Source organism: Papio anubis, chromosome 1, assembly GCF_008728515.1.
Source record: "Papio anubis isolate 15944 chromosome 1, Panubis1.0, whole genome shotgun sequence".
Taxonomy (NCBI): Eukaryota; Metazoa; Chordata; class Mammalia; order Primates; family Cercopithecidae; genus Papio; species Papio anubis.
In genome coordinates this window covers 12,150,960-12,170,000 of record NC_044976.1, presented here as the reverse complement: position 1 = coordinate 12,170,000, position 19,041 = coordinate 12,150,960, and the positions used below count along the sequence as shown (strand labels likewise).

General features: G+C 41.7%; 1 protein-coding gene across 11 annotated transcripts in view; it reads right to left on the bottom strand.

Moving 5' to 3' along the window:
* PRDM2 (PR/SET domain 2) overlaps nt 1-19,041 on the bottom strand; it is a 127,440-nt gene that overhangs the window by 44,544 nt on the left and 63,855 nt on the right. For 6 of the 11 annotated variants that reach the window (XM_009197708.4, XM_021936236.2, XM_017957359.3 and 3 more), the window contains one exon: nt 4,964-5,074. The exons of 2 other annotated variants lie outside the window; for them this stretch is intronic. In XM_009197708.4, coding sequence (XP_009195972.1) covers nt 4,964-5,074 — 111 coding nt within the window. Of the gene's footprint in view, nt 1-4,963; nt 5,075-8,928; nt 9,518-19,041 lie in introns of those variants that run through there. 3 more of the 11 variants (XM_021936243.2, XM_021936242.2, XM_021936240.2) reach the window with 2 other exon arrangements.

Genomic DNA, 19,041 nt, shown 5'->3' with positions numbered 1-19,041 from the left:
ACACGAACGCAATAGACAAGGATGTCCATGTGGAGCTGGGGTTTTGTGTTTAGTTGCACATACATACAACTCTGTTTACAGAAACTGCAGTGTTTAAAATTGTGTTGGAGTAAACTACATTTTAGGAGAGTAGTTGTAAATTCTAATTTCTCATGATTCCAAACTGGAAATAGTTCATTACCAGACATATCACCAGGTTAGATCCTTGTGAGTCTGTCTGGAGTAAATGATCCTCTCTCCTTCTTAACTAAAACGTTATATTCAGAAGCTAGCACATTTTCCAGAATCATGTAATCAGAAGTTTTTCAAGCTAGATAATCTTTGGAGATCATCTCTTCTAAGCCTAGCCAAGTTATTAAGAACTCAGGAGCATCTCACTGAAGGGAACAGAAATCTGCAGTCACTTTGGAGTCCCTAGGCCAAGCCCACCTGAGGTGGGTGGTAGAAGGCGGTCATGGAAGGACTTGCTTAGAAGGTGACAGTGGAGGAGAGACCTAAGGAAAATGAGGCATGCAAATACTGGGGCGGGGGGGGGAGCCCTACTCGATAGAGGAACCCTCAAAATGCATAAGCACTGAATCAAGAACATACTAGATGCGTTCAAAGAACAGCAAAGACGTCAGTGAGGTGAGGTGGGGAAGCTGGGGAAAGTGAGGGCAGGAGATAAGACTGGAGATGCAAACAGGGGCCTACTTACACAAGCCCCTGCAGGCTGCTGGCCTTTACTCTGAGTGAAAACGGCAGGCTACCAGATAGAAATATATAATCTGACTTGTATTCAAGAGAATCACTCTGGTTACTACAAGGAAGATAGTGAACCCTACGTGACAAGGGTGGAGGCAGATGGACAAGACGGGGCCCACTGCCTCCTCCAGGAGAGGCAGGATGGTGGCACAGGGGTGGCAGCAGGGCGGGACTACAAGTGCTCTGGATATACTTTGGTGATGAGGTTGACAATGCGCCTGCTGACTGGTCGTGGTGACAGAGAAGACGACATTCCACAGAACTGCGATAATCCTGGCTAATAAAATGTTGAAGACCACAAGAGAAGCAACTATGGTCTGTGTGCATGTGCATGTGCATGTTGTGGGGGAAATCAAGAGCTTACTTCAGATGTGCTAGAGTTTAAGGTACCTGAATACATTAAGTAGACAGCTTTATATGAATCTGGAATTCAATAAAGAGGCTGGCCTAGAAATTTCAAAATCCTAGAGAAGGCCAGAGAAGGTATCGGACTGGATGAGGTCACCTGGCAAGTGAACATAGGCAGAAGAGGGATGAGACGACTGCGTCCCAGATGACTCCACAACTGAGGCTGGGGGAAAGGCCAGTGAGGTAACTGGAGAAGCAAGAGAGTGGTGGCCCTTCGGCTAAGTAAACAAACTGCTTCACGGAGGGAATGATCAGCTGTGTTCAGAACTCCTGCTGGGTTGGATAAGGACTGAGAATGGAACATTCCATCTGCCAAGGCAGAGGTCTGGTGATTGCGACAGCAAGTGGAGTGGTGGGGACAAATGCCTAACAGAGTTCCTAAGAGAATGGAAGGAGACAGGAGAGACAGGGAAACTATTAGCAACTCTTTCAAATTTAGCTGTAAAGAAAAAGAAATGCAGAAGAGACGGGAAGAAAACACAGGGACAACAGGATTCTTAAAGACAGAAGCTATAATCATGGTTTCGTGCTAGTAGGAATGGTCCCCAATGCTGCTGTCGTGACAGTCCCACTTCCTGCACTGCAGAACCGGGCCCCTCTACTGCAGGCACTAGGAGAGTTAAGAAAGGCTCCGTGGAGCAGGCAGAGCTATTCTGACTTCTTCTCCAGGCTACATTACCTGGCTGTTCCCCCAGGCACTTGCAAATACTGACTTAGCACCCACTATCTGCCAGTACTAGGTAAACAAGACTGTCAAGATCCTTACCCACAAAGAGCTTCACTTTCATAGAAGCCACACACAAGCAGGAAGGCAACGAAACTATAGAACATTAATGGCTGTGTTTATGGAAGTAAGTGTGGTACGGAAGCATGTCACACGGGCTTGACTAATCAGGAAAGGATTCTTAGAGAAAGGGCTAAGCAGACTGAACCTGAAGGATACAAGAATTAAGGACAGAACAGGAAAAGCAAGCAGAGAAGAATCAAAACATAGAGAACATTATAAATTAATGTGGACTTATCTGGGGACAGTGGGGAGCCGCTGAAGGTATTTGAAAGCAGGAGAGTGCCATCTGGGAGATTCAGCTGCAGGGTGGGTGAAAGGATGGGGGAAGGTCATCACTGGAGGCTGAGGAGCAAGACTGGCCGAGCGGAATGAGAATGGAGATGCTGGCTGCTGTGCTAAGAAGGAAAGGCAAAGAAGCAGTGGAGGCAGAAAAGAGCAGCCAGACCCTCATGATCCGAGAGGCCTGCTACTGGACACGTGGACTGTGTGGACACAGTGGGGAAGAGGTCAATGCCAGGTACTATTCATACAAGCTCACTTATTCAGTCCTAGCCCCCTTGCTGTTTCCCAGGAATATGGGGAACTAATTTTTCCCATCTGCTACTACATTTACTAGCAATGAGGTTTCTGTTTCCAAACAGAAACAGCCTTCTCTCCCCCTAGACTAATTTCATAAATTCCATGAGCTTTCCACAAACTGGGCAACCAGTCATTCGATGGTAGTAATGTATTTCAAATTAGGAGCTACCTCTCTTTTCAAAGACATTTTCGATAGAGACCCAGAATACTGCCAAAAGAGTTGAAATGAGACAACAGAAAATGCAATTCTAAGGCTCAGAAATTTCCTAATACACTTCATTTTCAGTCAAAATCTATGGCTTCTTTTGATGGGGAAAAAATGTCTTTCCCCATGACTGGTAAACAATCCCAGATTTAAAACTGTCCAAAGTAATACAAACCAAAGACCAAGCAGCTCTATTAACAAGTACGGCCCATGCCAGAGTGGGTCCACGCACTTGATGTGATCTGTGGAGTTTTAACATAAAGGGAGGTTTGGGAGCACAAAGAAGAGTCTGAACTGTTGGCTCATGATACAGACCATTAGCTGAGGACAATGCAGAACATTCAGGGGAAGCCTACGACCCCACTTTGACCAGCTGTGCCACATACTGGGGGATAAAGAGCAAGTGTCATTTTTCTTTTCTTTTCTTTTCTTTTTTTTTTTTTTTTGAGACGGAGTCTCGCTCTGTCTCCCAGGCTGGATTGCAGGGACGCGATCTCAGCTCACTGCAAGCTCCACCTCCCAGGTTCACGCTATTCTCCTGTCTCAGCCTCCCAAGTAGCTGGGACTACAGGCGCCCACCACCACGCCCGGCTAATTTTTTGTATTTTTAGTAGAGACGGGATTTCACCGTGTTAGCCAGGATGGTCTCGAGCTCCTGACCTTGTGATCCACCTGCCTCAGCCTCCCAAAGTGCTAGGATTACAGGCGTGAGCCACCGCGCCGGGCCAGCAAGTGTCATTTTTCATGGGACCTGATGTTGCATCAGGAGAAAAATAATTGTCTTGAATTACTCAAGGGGAGCAGACGACTGTTGAACCTGTTTTCTAATTCTGCCACCAAAGGTAGTAAGGTTCCTTTCTAATTTTTGTTGTTCAAAAAAAACTCTCGGCAAATCTGCAATAAGGAGGCAGAACTTAGTTTTAAGACTCTGGGAAATGAATTTGACTATTCTTGCTTCATAAAATGGCACAGAAAATTATAATCTTTTATGAATGTTATCATCACAAACAGTGCTTAAAAATGGTTATGAAAGGCATCCAAAATATTTTGGTTATTTTCCTCTACAAATATTTCTTAAAGAGTCACAAATCTGTCTTCTGAAATTTGCCTACTTGGGTCACTATAAACAACTCGAGTAAGCTCCGATCTGCGAAAATTTGCCCATGGCAAATTAAGACACACCTCCTTCCCTTCTGCATTAATAGTCTCAATATGGTGGCCCAACTGCAATGAGCACAGGGCAAGCTGTCTTTCTGACTTTCATTCCATGCCTCTTGGTTGGATTCTTACGTCACAGCAGGCCTAGAATATTAATCAGTAGAGGGACTATAAAGGAGAAAATTTTAAGGGGAGAAACACGAAGACAGAAAATAAGAATTTAAATTCTAACAAAAAACAGAAACACACTTCATTCTGTACACTTTTTGTTCTGTTATACAAAAATCAAAGATCTTTGATATTTTAAGTAAATGCTTAATTTGCAGTATAAAACATCCATGTATTAAAGTGTACAAATAGTTAAGTATATATACAGCAAGATAAAATGTTCACTAAATATATATACCCATGTGACCATTCCACAGATGAGTAACAGAAAACAACAAGCACCTCAGGAGCCTCCTCATGTCCTTTTGCTATCACTATTTTTTGATGGTTTTGAACTTTATGCTATTTTTAAATGCAGTCATATGTTTCATTTTATTATCATTTTTATTTTTTTTAGAGACAGAGTCTCACTCTGTTACCCAGGCTGGAGTACAGTGAGGGGGATCACAGCTCAATAGCCTCAAACTCCTGGGCACCAGTGATCCCCCCGCCTGTAGCCAGGACTACAGGCACATGCCATCATCTTAGTGAATGTTCTTATTTCATTTTCTTTTCTAGAAACAGGGTCTCACTATGTTGCCCAAGCTGGTCTCAAACTCCTGGCCTCAAGAGATTCTTCTGGCTCAGCCTCCCAAAGTGCTGGGATTACAGGCGTAAGTCACCACACTTGGTCTCATTTTATTTTAACAAGGGAACAAGTTCATTTTTAAGAAGAAAAGTCTTTCATAATTGTTTGAAGGGAAGGTAGCATATAGAAGGCTCAGCTTACCATATTAAATTTAGGCAGCTTTTTTGCTGTTTAACCTCGTAAAGATCCTAAATGATTCTCAGAAGGACAACACAAGGAGACACAAAGTTAAATTCACTGGGTACATATATACTCAATTCAGACCAGGCCAATATCACAAGCTTACCTTCTGCAGAATCTCTCATATTTGCAGAGGTGAAATCTGGCTCACTTGTCTTCAGTTGTATGTCTTGGATTTTGTTTCCTTTGTTTTTATTTTCCTGGGATTTTTTCTTCCCTGAAACACAATTTTTATTTATTTATTCATTTATTCTTTCATTCGCTCATGTGTTATTCTGAATTACTGAAGAAGACAATTATTAATCCAATCAAGCACACTGTATATTCCTGGGCAATTATCACTTTGGATTCCTAAAGAAAGGAATGAATCATGACTATAAATACTATGTTATACAGGTAAATGATGACAGAGGGGAAAAGAAAGAAACCCATCAATCTTGTATTTTTGAGAATCTTGGGCATTAGTTCCCTTCATAGCTATAATGACCATCAAATTATGAGGTAAGGTATTCTCAAAAAGTTACTATTGATGTCAAAGGAAAATTAGTAATAGCATTGAATTTCAATGCCACATAGTTAATAGGGACTGACTATTTGTAAGAAGCATATTAGAGAAAAACAATGTTATAACTTGGGGCCCTTTTAACTAAGACATGATTACCCATAATTGTTGGAAGCAAAACAAGAGAAGCAGAGATTCTGCTGAATTTCAAAAGATACACATTCACAATGGCTTAAATACCAAATTCAGAGTAATTATGAATAATTCACTGTCCACCAGCATGGCACTCTGAGAGCCCTGAGGGATCTGACTAGGTCCAGCCCAGGTCAATATTTCATTAACAATTCAGAGGATGGAATTCAGAAACACTGACTGCATTCCCAGTGATACCATACGTTTAGAAGGTAAGATTAAATTGCAACATCATTCTGATAAGCTGGAACAACGAACTCAAGTCATGAAGATAAGAAACAATTATCTATAGGAGTAATTATACTGAAGAAGTCAGAAGCCCAGTTTCTTTAGGATTTAACCAGAATTTTTAACCTTTCTTTTACATTTTTTAATTACCAGATTTCTATTTTTCTGGAAGCTGGTGTTTCACAGTCTTCAGATCCAGACAGATCCCCATTCTTCCCTAACAATCCTCCTTTTTCTCCACTGCTCTCCCCCAGACAAACCTCCACCAGCTTCCAGAACTACAAGCCTCTGACACTTTTTATCTCTGCATCAGTAAAATCAAACTAAAAACGACTTAAAGCTGCTATACACACATAAAGTTATATTCTCCATAACAGAGAATCACTACCAGGAAGCATAATTAGCTAAAACTGTAAACAAACAAAAATGAGGTCAGAGACATAAAACAGCATCATTGAAAACATCTAGATTAAAAGTAGAAACATCAAGTACAATACAAAGTAAAAACAAACCCTAAAAAACACCACCAGATTTTGATAAAAAATTTGAAAAATAACCTTAACAGTCATTTTGCTTGTTAGTCTTAAAACGCAAATTCTAAAACACCATTTTAAACACATATCTTTTTTTTTTTGAGACGGAGTCTTACTCTGTCGCCCAGGCTGGAGTGCAGTGGTACGATCTCAGCTCACTGCAAGCTCCACCTCGCAAGTTCATGCCATTCCCCTGCCTCAGCCTCCCGAGTAGCTGGGAACTACAGGCACCTGCCACTACACCCGGCTAATTTTCTGTATTTTTAATAGAGACGAGGTTTCACCGTGTTAGCCAGGATGGTCTCAATCTCCTGGCCTCATGATCTGCCTGCTTCGGCCTCCCAAAGCGCTGGGATTACAGGCGTGAGCCACCGCGCTCGGCCTAAACACCTAATTCTTCAGCCCATAGGAAATCCGATTTTTTTGCCACTACATTTATAAGGGTTTGAGCAAATACATTCCTGATAGCCTGTCTATCCATTCACTTCCAAAGGCACTTAAAATGGAACGCAAGAAACAAACACACACTTTACTGGGACCACACTCCCGTGGTAACAAGAGTGAAGGATCTGCACAGAGCTGACTAACACGTGTCTCCAGGTGAGGAATTATAAGCCAATCTCCCTCCATAAGGGGCACAAACATCTAAGCACCTTTCCACAGGCATAACCTCCTCTTGTGATTCTTTCTCCCTCTGTCAACTTAACAGCACTTTGTCTAAATCAGATAATGACAAAGGTTCTTCAGGGATCCAGTTTTAAGGGAATTTGGATTCTACCTCCTTTCCATCAGTTCGCTTACACTTATGACATAAGCTAGTTCTGTGTGTAATGCTCAGCCCATATTAGATTACTGATAGCAAACAAAATGCTCATTGCCCAAACACATCCATAATACAAATATAAATGACTACTGACATAACTTCTCTGTGCTGCAACTGATGCGTGAGGAAATCCATGGCTTCTTTTATGACCATGTGAAGAAAGAGTTCCTGGCGTAGCCCACAGATTCAAAAATCATATTCAGAAACTTTTTCCCTGAATCCAATGACATTTTTATAAGACATACCCTCTCAGGCGCCCCAAACAGGCCAAGGAATGTGCCCTTTTTTTTACTGATCATTTCCTTAGTACTTAGTATGAGCTTTTACAATAAATTAAAAGAGAGGTGTAATGTAAACCTTCACTCCTCGCATAAACCTTACACACATTTAAAGAAGGGCCACACTGTAAAATTTAATAGAAAAACAGATGTCAATTTGCTGTAATACAATCACTTGCAAAAGAAATGCAAAGATTTTTCCACAACCTCCCAAGTGCTGTACAAACCCAGTCTGTAGGTCATATAAACAGCAAAGTACACTGTTCTATATGTAAACAGAGTATTAAATAAGTAAAATGTCTAGATGAAATCTTAACAAAAGGAAGTACAATCTTAATACCATTAAGATGCACTCGAAATCACATACTATCTAAAAGGTAAAGTGCTATTTTAAGTTTTATAACAGGAACGTTAGAGCACCTAGCTGACTCTAAATGTCAAATTCCTTTTTTGGACAACCAAAACTAATCAGTGAGAACTCCCTTTTCTCTCCCCAGGTGTCCTCTTTAAAAGTCATGACCCTGGAAACCTAATCCACTATGAGTAGAAGCCATTTGTAGTAGGTACATCTCCTGTATCCTATCAGAAGACTAAGGAAGGTATCCCGCCACAGACCGCTACGGGTGCCTCAACCACACCACGAACGACATCTGGGCCAGATAATCAATCCTTGGCTGTGGGGTGGGCTGTCTGATGCACTGGAAGATGTTTAACAGCACCTGTAGCCTCTATTTAGTAGATGCTAGTGGTACCCCGCTTCTAACTGTGACAATCCAAAGTCTCTAGACATGGCCAGATGTCCCCTGGGGAGATTTCCTCAGGTTAAGAACCACTGGGCTAGACCAATGCATTTCTGTGTCACTAAAGACCTGTGAAACTTAACAGTCTATATACGTATTAAAAATTACAAAAAGTACTTGAATAACACTAATAAGCCAATTCTAAAATGAAGCAATAAAGAACTAAATTTACCACCAAACTAAATTTGGTGAACACCAACAGACTTAAGTTTATCAAGGAAATGAGTGTATCACGAGTCTATCATGGAATTGAGATTATCTGACACCTGAAACAATGTTCTCAATCTTCATGAGAACCATCTGTTAAGTTACTTCTCGTCATGACAGCCTTAGACTAGGATAAAGGAACTATGGAAATCACCTGTCCTGCCTTCAATTTCGTGGGAGAAAGTGAAGGCCAGGGCCAGAGGGGGACTAATTAGTCTATGGCAGAACAGAAAGCAGAACCAGGGGTCCTGCCCACACATACACATGCTTGGTGTCCCTCACAACCTCCAAATATTGCAGCAACAGGTGGTGGAACCTGCCACATTTCCTTAAACCAGTACTGATTTCTTCTGACACCTGATTTCTGTCCTATATGTCATCAAATTAAAAGAAAAAAACTAAACCCATAAGGACATTTACAAAGAGGAGATGGAATTTGTGAGCTTCTCTCTGTGAAGCAGAGGAGCAGGAGCCACTGGGAGCCTGGCAAGCACACAAGTGCACTTACCATGGGGTCCTGGGGGTCCTACAGGGTGCTACTGCCAGCTGGCTGCTCCGCTTGTTCTAGACAAGAAAGACAGAGGAATGAAACACAAGGAAAGTGAAATGGAAATGATGACAAGAACAGCAGAGGGACAGAACACCACCATGTGCATGAGGAAAAGAAAGGAATACATCAAGATGAGAGACTGAATGCAACAGAAGGAAAACAGCAGTTACCTACTGCATCAAGTTGCTCACATACCAAAATTAATGTTTAACTGTGTACTTAGTTGCTGAGAATAAGACCAATGTAGTGTATTCATTCTTGGGCCTGTACTGTGCCCTTATTCTAAAACTGATGCCCCTACCACTTAATGGATCCATTTTGCTAGAAGCCCCCAAAGTCCCAATGCATAAATCACTTTACAAGGGAGACACCCAAAGAGCAGAGATGTGAAATAATCTGCCCAATGCCACACGACTACAGTAGCTGTAAAGCCAGAATGAAAACTCAAGGGCCGGGAGCAGTGGGTCACACCTGTAATCCTAGCACTTTGGGAGGCCGAGACAGGCAGATCACCTGAGGTTAGGAGTTCGAGACCAGCCTGGCCAACACAGTGGGTGAAACCCCATCTCTACTAAAAATACAAAAATTAGCCAGCCATGGTGGAGGGCACCTGTAATCCCAGCTACTTGGGAGGCTGAGGCAGGAGAATCACTTGAACCCGGGAGGTGGAGGTTGCGGTGAGCCAAGATAATGCCACTGCATTCCAGCCTGAATGACAAGAGCAAAACTCCATCTTAAAAAAAAAAAGAAGGCCAGGTATGGTGGCTCACGCCTGTAATCCCAGCACTTTGGGAGGCCGAGGCAGGTGGATCACAAAGTCAGGAGATCAAGACCATCCCGGCTAATGCAGTGAAACCCATTCTCTACTAAAACTACAAAAAACCAGCCAGGTGTGGTGGCGGGTGCCCGCAGTCTAGTCCCAGCTACTTGGGAGGCCGAGGCAGGAGAATGGCGTGAACCTGGGAGGTGGAGCTTGCAGTGAGCCAAGATGGCGCCACTGGACTCCAGCCTGGGCAACAGAGTGAGACTCCGTCTAAAACAAACAAACAAACAAACAAACAAACAAAAAACTCAAGGAAAAAATGTTAAAAATGATCTTTCTCTTACAGTTAATTCTTAATATCAATAATGACTTCATATGCATACTTTTTTTTTTTCTTTTGAGACAGGGTCTTACTCTGTCTCTCACTCTGTCATCCAGGCTAGAGTGCAATGGCACAATCTCGATTCACTGCAGCCTCGACTTCCTGGGCTCAGGTGCTCCTTCCTGCCTCAGCCTCCTATGTAGCTGAAACTACAGGAATGTGATACCATGCCTGCCTAAATTTTGTTTCTTTTTTGCAGAGACAAGAGCTTGCTGTGTTGCCCAGGCTGGTCTCGAACTCCTGGACGTAGCAATCCTCTTGCCTTGGCCTCTCAAAGTGCTGGGATTACAGGTGTAGCCACAGCATCCAGCAGCATACCTTACTTTACAAAGCATTTTACATACATTATTTCACTGGTTTCAAGGGCAAGTGAAAAAAGTTGCATGAAGACTTGCTTGGCCAGGCACAGTGGCTCATGCCTGTAATCCTAGGCCAAGGTAGGCAGATTGCTTAAGCTTAGGGCCTCAAGACCAGCCTGGGCAACAATGTGAGACTCCCGTATCTATCAAAAAAGAAAAAATTAGCTGTGCATGGTGGTGTATGCCTATGGTGCCAGCTACTTGGGAGGCTGAGGTGGGAGGATCACTTGAGCCCAGAAGGTCAAGGCTGCAGTTAGCCATGATCATGCCACTGCACTCCAGCATGGGCGACAGAGATTGTCTCAAAAACAAAACAAAGATTTAAACTGCATTTATAGTTGGTTTTTTTTTTGTTTTTTTTTTTTTAAGCAACAATCAAATTGGAACGCTTTTTTTTTTTTTAATTTCTATTTTATCTTGTGCCAGAAACAAGTCAATAGCATGGAACCCTGATCTGAACAAGTATGATTCACCACTGAATAGTATCAACAAAACTGGATTTTGTAATGAAATAGCTACCAAAGACATTCAACAGCCATAATGACTATTTTCTAAGACAATGTATAGCATTATACTGCTGATGCCTGTGATATGAGTTATAAAACCAAAATTTCCTAAAGCATCGCATGCAAAATTTAACCTAGGTCTGGACTATGTTCTACTATCCTAATAAACTGGACAGACACACTAGGAAATTTTAGAGAATAACGTTTCACTTTAAAATGTTCAGGCAGTAGAGAGAATGCAAAATTCTGGGAGGCCTGCTCAAGTTACAAGAAAAATTCATCACAACAGTGAAGGCTCATGCATTTGGTGATTTAAATGAATTAAATTTAAAACTATATGTAACTCTACATGTGCTGCCTCCTCACTGGGGAGCTATCCAACTCTGAAGGATAAAATCAGAATTAAATATCTGTGCACAGAAGCTAGGTCCATCCAATCTTCACTCGGGGAGCTCATCCTCTTACTCAGACACACAGTTGGTTCCAAATCAGATAAGACTCCAACTGGGAGATTTCCACAGCTGTACCATGAATGGTCATCAAGGACACGGGCTTCCCAACAGTGCTGATACCAACTCACCAAGGTGGGCTGTGCCTGCTGCCTCCAGTTCCTCTGCCCTCCATCAGTCCTTCATCCTTGCAACTGAACTTCCACCCTCTCTACAGGAATCCGATTCCCATGGTTACCACTAATACCGTAATTACAAAACCCAACAGTTCTTCCGGCTTTATTTGCCCCAAGTTTCTCCTTCACATTTGACAACTTGGTATTCTTTCGTTCTTAGAATTCCTCCTCCCAGCCTTAAGACACTACCATCTAGAATCTCACCCTTTTGCAGAGTCTTAACCTCTTCTTCCTCCCCCTGGATAAGACGGCCCTTCCTAGGAAACTGAAGACTGGAACCATGCTTTCACACTAGGTTGAAGAAAGGCTTTGATGAAAGCATATGACTAAGTTGAGGGCACAGACCCTAGGCAACAGGGTAAATGTTGAACTCACTATGCTCAAGGCTCAGAGAAGAACCAGAACACTGTGGAGCAAAAAAAGCCTTGAAGGTCATCTCCGTCACCTGCATTTCAGTAAGAATGAGCAATACATCATAATATCCAGCCTCTCAAATTTTTCAAAGTCAAAAGTGTCTTCTGTGACAGCAGGCCAGCTGTGGCACTAGTATCACTTAGGATACATCTGGTTTGGAGAAAGGTTAGAGTTCTCAAAGCAAGTTGAAAAGGCTTAACTGGGAGGAGAAAAGTATAAAGTACATGTGAAATGACTCCTATAAAAGTTTTAAAAATCACAATCTGTAATAGATTGTGTTGGTAAGGAAGGGAAATCGATGGATAATGGCAAAGTTGTTATCTTAAGAATGGCCAAGTGCCGACCAGGCACAGTGGCTCATGCCTGTAATCCCAACACTTTGGGAGGCCGAGGCAGGCAGATCACAAGGTCAGGAGTTCGAGACCAGCCTGACCAACATGGTGAAACCCCATCTCTACTAAAAATACAAAAATTAGCCAGGCTCGGTGGCATGCCTGTAATCCCAGCTACTCAGGAGGCTGAGACAGGATAATCACATGAACCCAGGAGGCGGAGGCTGCAGTGAGCCTAGATCATGCCACTGCACTCCAGTCAGGGCGACAGAGCAAGACTCCATCTCAAAAAAAAAAAAAAGAACAGCCAAGTGATGCTATGTGTGAGATGGGGAAGGTCGACTGGAATTAGACCTGAGCTCTGCTGCATATGTGCCTAGTAGTTTAACATTCTGCAGTTGGGTTGATGACAGGAAGAGAGAAGCTGGAAATGGATACCTAAAACTAAGCTTTCCATAAGGAATTAACAGTTCATTTCAATATTCTTAATGCATGCTTTAATGTAAGAGAATGACTTGGTACTCTGGAAGTCATCAAATGTCATTAACAAAAGAACTAGGAGACTTGGGCAGAAGGACTGATGGGGGCACCAGTGTGCCTCAACCAGAAATGCTTTCAGAAAGGTCAGCAGGGGGGTGGGGGTGGTTATCAGAGGATCACAAGTGGCTGTTACAACTGGTCACTGTGCGATCAGTGGCACAGCAAGCCCCATAGATCTGAAGTAGTAAGATGCTGCAACAGTTAGTTTTTATAAAAGTAACATGCCATGCATTTTCTATAGTTTCCTTTTTCACTTAAAATAACTTTGAAACTTATCTGACAGTAAAAAATTCTGTTAAGCTCCTTTGGCATAATTTCAAGTCTTTTTCTGCAATTAAACTCACCAAGAACTATCTGTAATCCTGGAGGCAAATTATAAAAATAAAACCTCTCTGATTTTAAGTAGCTCATGGTATTAAAACACAACTCTAGGTTTTGCTTCCAACAGAAACAATGGAAAAGTTTTAGATTTTGCAGTTCTGCAGACTGCAGTATAAATTCCTGAAATGCTTGCTTCCCACCGGGGGGCTGCTGCACAGCCTCTGCAGCTGTGGAGGCCGCGGGCTCCCCTAACTCTTCCAAATGTCAGGCTGATGGGAGAACAGCAAAGATCCATCGGAAGGGAGTCGGAGCTTTTATGTTGTTAGAAAAAGGCTTTCAGTGGTTTTGACTGGATAATTCCAAATCTTAAGAAAGGGCTTCCCAAATAAACTACACCAAATTCAAGATAAGAAAGCATTAAGTGTCCTTACCTTCTTTGGAGCCTCAAAAAGTGTTGTGGCATGAACAAAACGATGTGGGAGAATAATTAAATATAAACAAGCTGCTGACCTATTCTACTTTATAATCAATTTCTAGGTTTCTTTCTCATGTTTTTTTAGTAGCCTGAAAAATGTACCTAAAATCTGAAAACCTTAAATAATGAAGAGGCAACTACAAAATAAAGAACCTAATTCAAGTTACGGACTCAGCCCCCTGTGGCTGAAAAAAACCAAAGCAGGAGGTGTTGTAGAAGAGGTGTGTTTCCAGTGCCTGGCAACCCTGAAAACCGAGGAGAAGGCCACACCCTCGAGAACTGCTTACTCTCAGCTAAGAAGAAAATTATGTTTCCCCCTTTAAAGCCCATGACAAATTTTACAATACTGCATCCTGATGAAGTAACTACAACATCATTTTAAAATATTTTCAAGGAGTAAAAATCTGACATAAATATGCAACAAGATACAATGAAAACACTCAAAATTCATTCTTCACATTTGGTTACAGAAATGCCCATACGAACAATGGCCAAGCCACATGACTAATTAATCAAACCAGGCTATGCTGTACCCACAGAGATAAATTTAAGGAACATCAAGAGGATATACATTCAGATTTTGGCAGGTGGCTCCCAGTGAGACAGTACTGATAAGAGTATGGTATCTCTACCTGCTAGTATTCTGTCAGATGAGCACTTGGTTATATTACACAAAAAAATAAAAACACATGAGTTTTCATAAAGAAAATACCAACAGAAGTAAAATTAATGAGATAACTGAAAATGTTTTTATTGGTTGAGATAAAATATAACATTTAAAAATTTTGTAAAATTTGCAGTTTTACAAGTGCTATTTGGAAAAAGCCTCTACTTGGCCTGGATGGCAAAAAGTACTGCTCAAGTGTTGTCTACTGCCTACCCATACGACTCAGGAAAACCATTCAAGAAAAAACCACGATCCCCAGTAACATCAAACCCACAATGGACACACAGTTATAAAGACTTTAAAGGGATTAAAAATACAACAGATACTATTAAATAGCCATAAATGCTCAGCATTCAAATTACCCCTGTTAACCTTTTGGTAGACATCTTTTAACTGTATGCAACACATCACTTCAAACAAAAAAATAAATGTTTCCTCTTTCCAAACAGTCACATACCCCATATTCTTTTTTTCCTGTTCACTGCACTTGGTTATTATACCCATCATTATTTAAATCAAATATCTAATTTAAACAATCATGTTGAGTGCCTGCTGGTATTAACCTAAGGGTGGATGTCTTGGCAGTTGGCTGGGATAATCATTCTTTATTTCCGCTTTATATTTTACTTCTCTTAAAAATGCAAAGACTAAGCAACGGCATTTGAATATGCCACATTTTAGCAGAGGTTTATAAAAACAAGAGCATTTACAGAGGTATTAAGCTACCTAATCACTCGGCCTACCATGAAATGAGGCACTTTTATTCCAGCACAGGTTTTCAGACTCAGCCCCATTGTAGCTGATCAACCAGATCCCACCGCTGTGGAAGATCTCAACTGTGCCCAGCCACCTCCCGCCGGCAGCTGAGCCTCTATCAGCACTTACGGACCGACACACCATCCACATAATCGCTCCAAGGAAAAAGACCTGGGACCTCTTCAGGCTTCCGCATGCACACTGGCTGGCACAAACCGTTCCCCTCTGGTAAACTCAGAGCTGCCAAGGCTGTCCTTCAGATTGAAGAGCAGGATGAAACTAAAACATACTCTCCTCATAAACTCTTTTAAATCACAAGTTACATTTAAATTCAAATCTAGATTTTTTTTTTTTTTTGGAGACAGAGTCTTGCTCTGTCACTCAGGCTGGGGTGCAGCGGTGCAATCTCAGCTGACTGCAACCTCTGCCTCCCGGGCTCAGGCGATTCTCCTGCCTCAGCCTCCCAAGATGCTGGGATTACAGGCATGAGCCACCATGGCCCGGCTAATTTTGTATTTTTAATAGAGCGGGTTTCACCATGTTGGTCAGGAGTTTGCTGACCCCAGGTGATCTGCCCACCTGGACCTCCCAAAGTGCTGGGATTATAGATGTGAGCCACCACACCCAGCTTAAATCCAGATTTTTAAAATAGATCTCCACCTAAATACAAAATTCTACTAGCCTATTCAGCAATGTGTATCTCATTCTCAGATGTGCTAGCTATTCAGGCTATATCAGACTACTATTCAAATTTAGCCCAAACTTATTATTCTTGATAGATTTTTTAAAAATTTCTTGAGTACTCTGTAAAGTTTCTGGAATTATGGTAAAGAAGTATTCTGATAATTTTCTTTGGCTGCTTATTAGCTATACAACACTCATGAGCTAAAGGGAATACAAATATGTATTACTACAAAGATGTCTATAATGAAAGAATTTAAAATTGGTGTTACATACCTGTTTAACTTTGCAAAAAACAAGCCCCTCTGCAGAAACGCCCTACTAATGTTAACAAGAAGCAAATTTTGAGTGGAAAAGATCTTCCAGAGACTCTGTATTTCATTAAAAATAGAGAAAAAAGAAGGGAGGGACAGTGAAAGCAGCAAGGAGTCAGGAGAGAAAGAGAAGGAGAAGAGAGGGAGGAGGGGAGGATGAAAAGTACTATCCACCAAGGGAGCCAGGTAAAGCTGGGAAGCCTGAGGAGTGCATGCTGTGGACCTGGCCTTGATAACAGGCTCTGGCACTGAGAATGGAGCCTTTCAGAAGCACACAATCTTCCCTGGTGCTGGTCTCCAAGGATTATCCCACATTGTCCCCGAGCTGATGCTTTTCTATTTTTTGCCAATATAGGCGTAAAATAATGCCCACAGGGAACAAATTGAGCCTGGGAGGAAGGCTCACAGAGGACCACGGCCTGAATCAGACTTGAGTCCTTCCTAGACCAGTATCCACGGCTGGTGGAAAGAGTCTCTCAACCTACACACTCATTTCACCTGCTCCCAGCAGGTTCCTGTGTCTCCAAGGTTACCCGTGCTCCCTGCAAAGAGCTGACCCTAACTGAGGTGAGACAGTGGCTAGGCTCTTGTCCCCTTCCCCAGTGTGGTGGTGGCACTCAGAATAAAGTAGGTCCTCAAGATAAGTTTGGTCTTCATAAACAGAAACCCATAAAAGTGAAATAGCATGAAATGCTGCTCCGCAGCCCTTGGACCATGACTTGCTTAACGAGAAATAATCCCATTCGAAGCAAATGGGAACCAGCTCTAATATATACTGGTAATACCGATCTGATACTGTCGTCAAAGAGAAGTAAATGAGGTAATGCACAAAACGAATGCCACATAGTGCCTGGCACAGACTCAATAAATGGAATCGATTGTAAGGAGTATCCACAGATTCTACTAAACAAATCACAGAAAGTGCACGCCTACACATCTAAATTGTCGGCATATGTTCCTTCATATGAAGACAATGGCATTCTGCTTCCACTAACAAATCCTAATTCATCCATTTGTTTTGTTCATTTGTTCTCCACTGATTCACATGATCCCACCCAGGTATTATTATAAAAATGTACAAGTCCAATGCGGACAGAAGTTTGAGAGAATTCTGTCACTCACTCACTCATGTCCACATCAGTATATATTAATGCTCTAACAGTGTAAGCTGTGAGTGTATTTCGTTTTTAAAGTCTGTAACCTACTGATTGTATTGCTTCTGTCTCTGCTTGAATTTGAAAAGTGAACATACAGGTTCACTGTGGTGGTTCTTAATCTTTCGGAAAGGAGACTTCAGACCCCTCTGAGTATCAAGTAACACCTAAGGCCCTTCTCCCCAGACATTCACAAATGGACGTAAACACAACATTTGGTAGACAACATCGGGGGTCAGGGACTCCTATGTTATTACAAAGTTAAGCTGTGAGTTTGTACAAGCATTGTGTATTAATAGAAAGAATGTACCTGTGTGATCCCTGAAAAAGAACTCCAACTCTTCAGAATACCCAGTCAAGATGCTGCTCAGATCATCAGGGCATTTCTTGCCAGAAAACTGATTATCATCAAATTAATTAGCACCTTCTAAGAAAATGGTTATTTCACCCATTTGGTTTTTTCCCGATTTCACCCCCAGAAAGACTATTTAAAAAATCTGGCATATACAGTCCTGAAACTGCTCCCACACAATTACTTTCAGGGCTGTCTGATAATTTAATACCTAAGAAAATGTTAAGAAAAATTCATTCACATAAAATCCTCTTATAACTGTCATGAGTGCTTTGGACCACAGAAAGGTAAGACAAGGAAACAGTGAGATGTGTTTGCTTCTGCCCAGGCAAATGGAACAAAATAAATTCCAAGAGTAACAAGACAGCTTTTAAGAGACAAGCGGGTTTCTTGCACATAAAGAATTCCTTAATGCCACGATGTATCTAGTTGCGGATCCAAAGAGGCCCTTTACTCTTATCTAATTTGAAATCAACTGAATTCACTCCACGATCCGAAAGGAAAACGTACGGATTTTAAGAGAACATGTAACACAAGATGGCAAAACTGTTCATTTTTTTGTTTTAGAAGTGTGCCAACCGGCCAGAGAACGGCAGTTACCACGGAATGAATTTTGCTGGTGCCCACCATTACAATGGGATGAACCAAAGGTCAGTGTGCCAGGAATATTCCTGTAACGTTCTCGATTAATGCTCACAGCAACCCTGTAAGGTAGGTAGCTCATATTCCCGTTTTATAGACAGGCAAATTAAAGACCCAAATTAAAGACCCAAACATTGTAACCCACCTGAAGTCACAATGCTATTAACTGGTGGAGCTGGTGCTTGAATCTGGTCTCTTAATTCCAAGGCTATGTTCTGGTGTATCACAATAAATTCTGCATACTGCACATCTCCTAACACTCAAGGTATACCCGGTATACCTGGGTCAGCAATTTTTCCCCTTTTCCCTCCACCCAACATACACGCACACTTCTGGCTCATTTTAAACAAGCTATCCATTTTCAAAGTACTGATCAATCTGCATCTAATGCAAAAGCAACAGTGAAGGCCAAGCAGTATATTCCCACCCACTAAAAAAAAATTTTAGGTAGGTTTTTTTTTTCTTTAATGTGCTTAACATAGAAACTGAAGAGTAGGGGGAAGCACAAGAATAATTCGCTATGAAAACAAAGTTCACCAATTCCATGTCTTTTTGACAATCACCCATGAGATTTATAAGACCCTGTCTTTAAAACTTAAAAGGATCAGACAGAAATTCAAGTATCACTTTTTCTTGATTTAGTATTTTCTGCACTCTACTACAACCCCAAATTTTATCTTGGCATACAGACAGTAATTTACATTCTCTTCTATCCTGAATTCCTGGATTTATAGTAACTAAAAATAGATATTATGCTTACCAAAGTTGATCTTATTATCAAACACGCC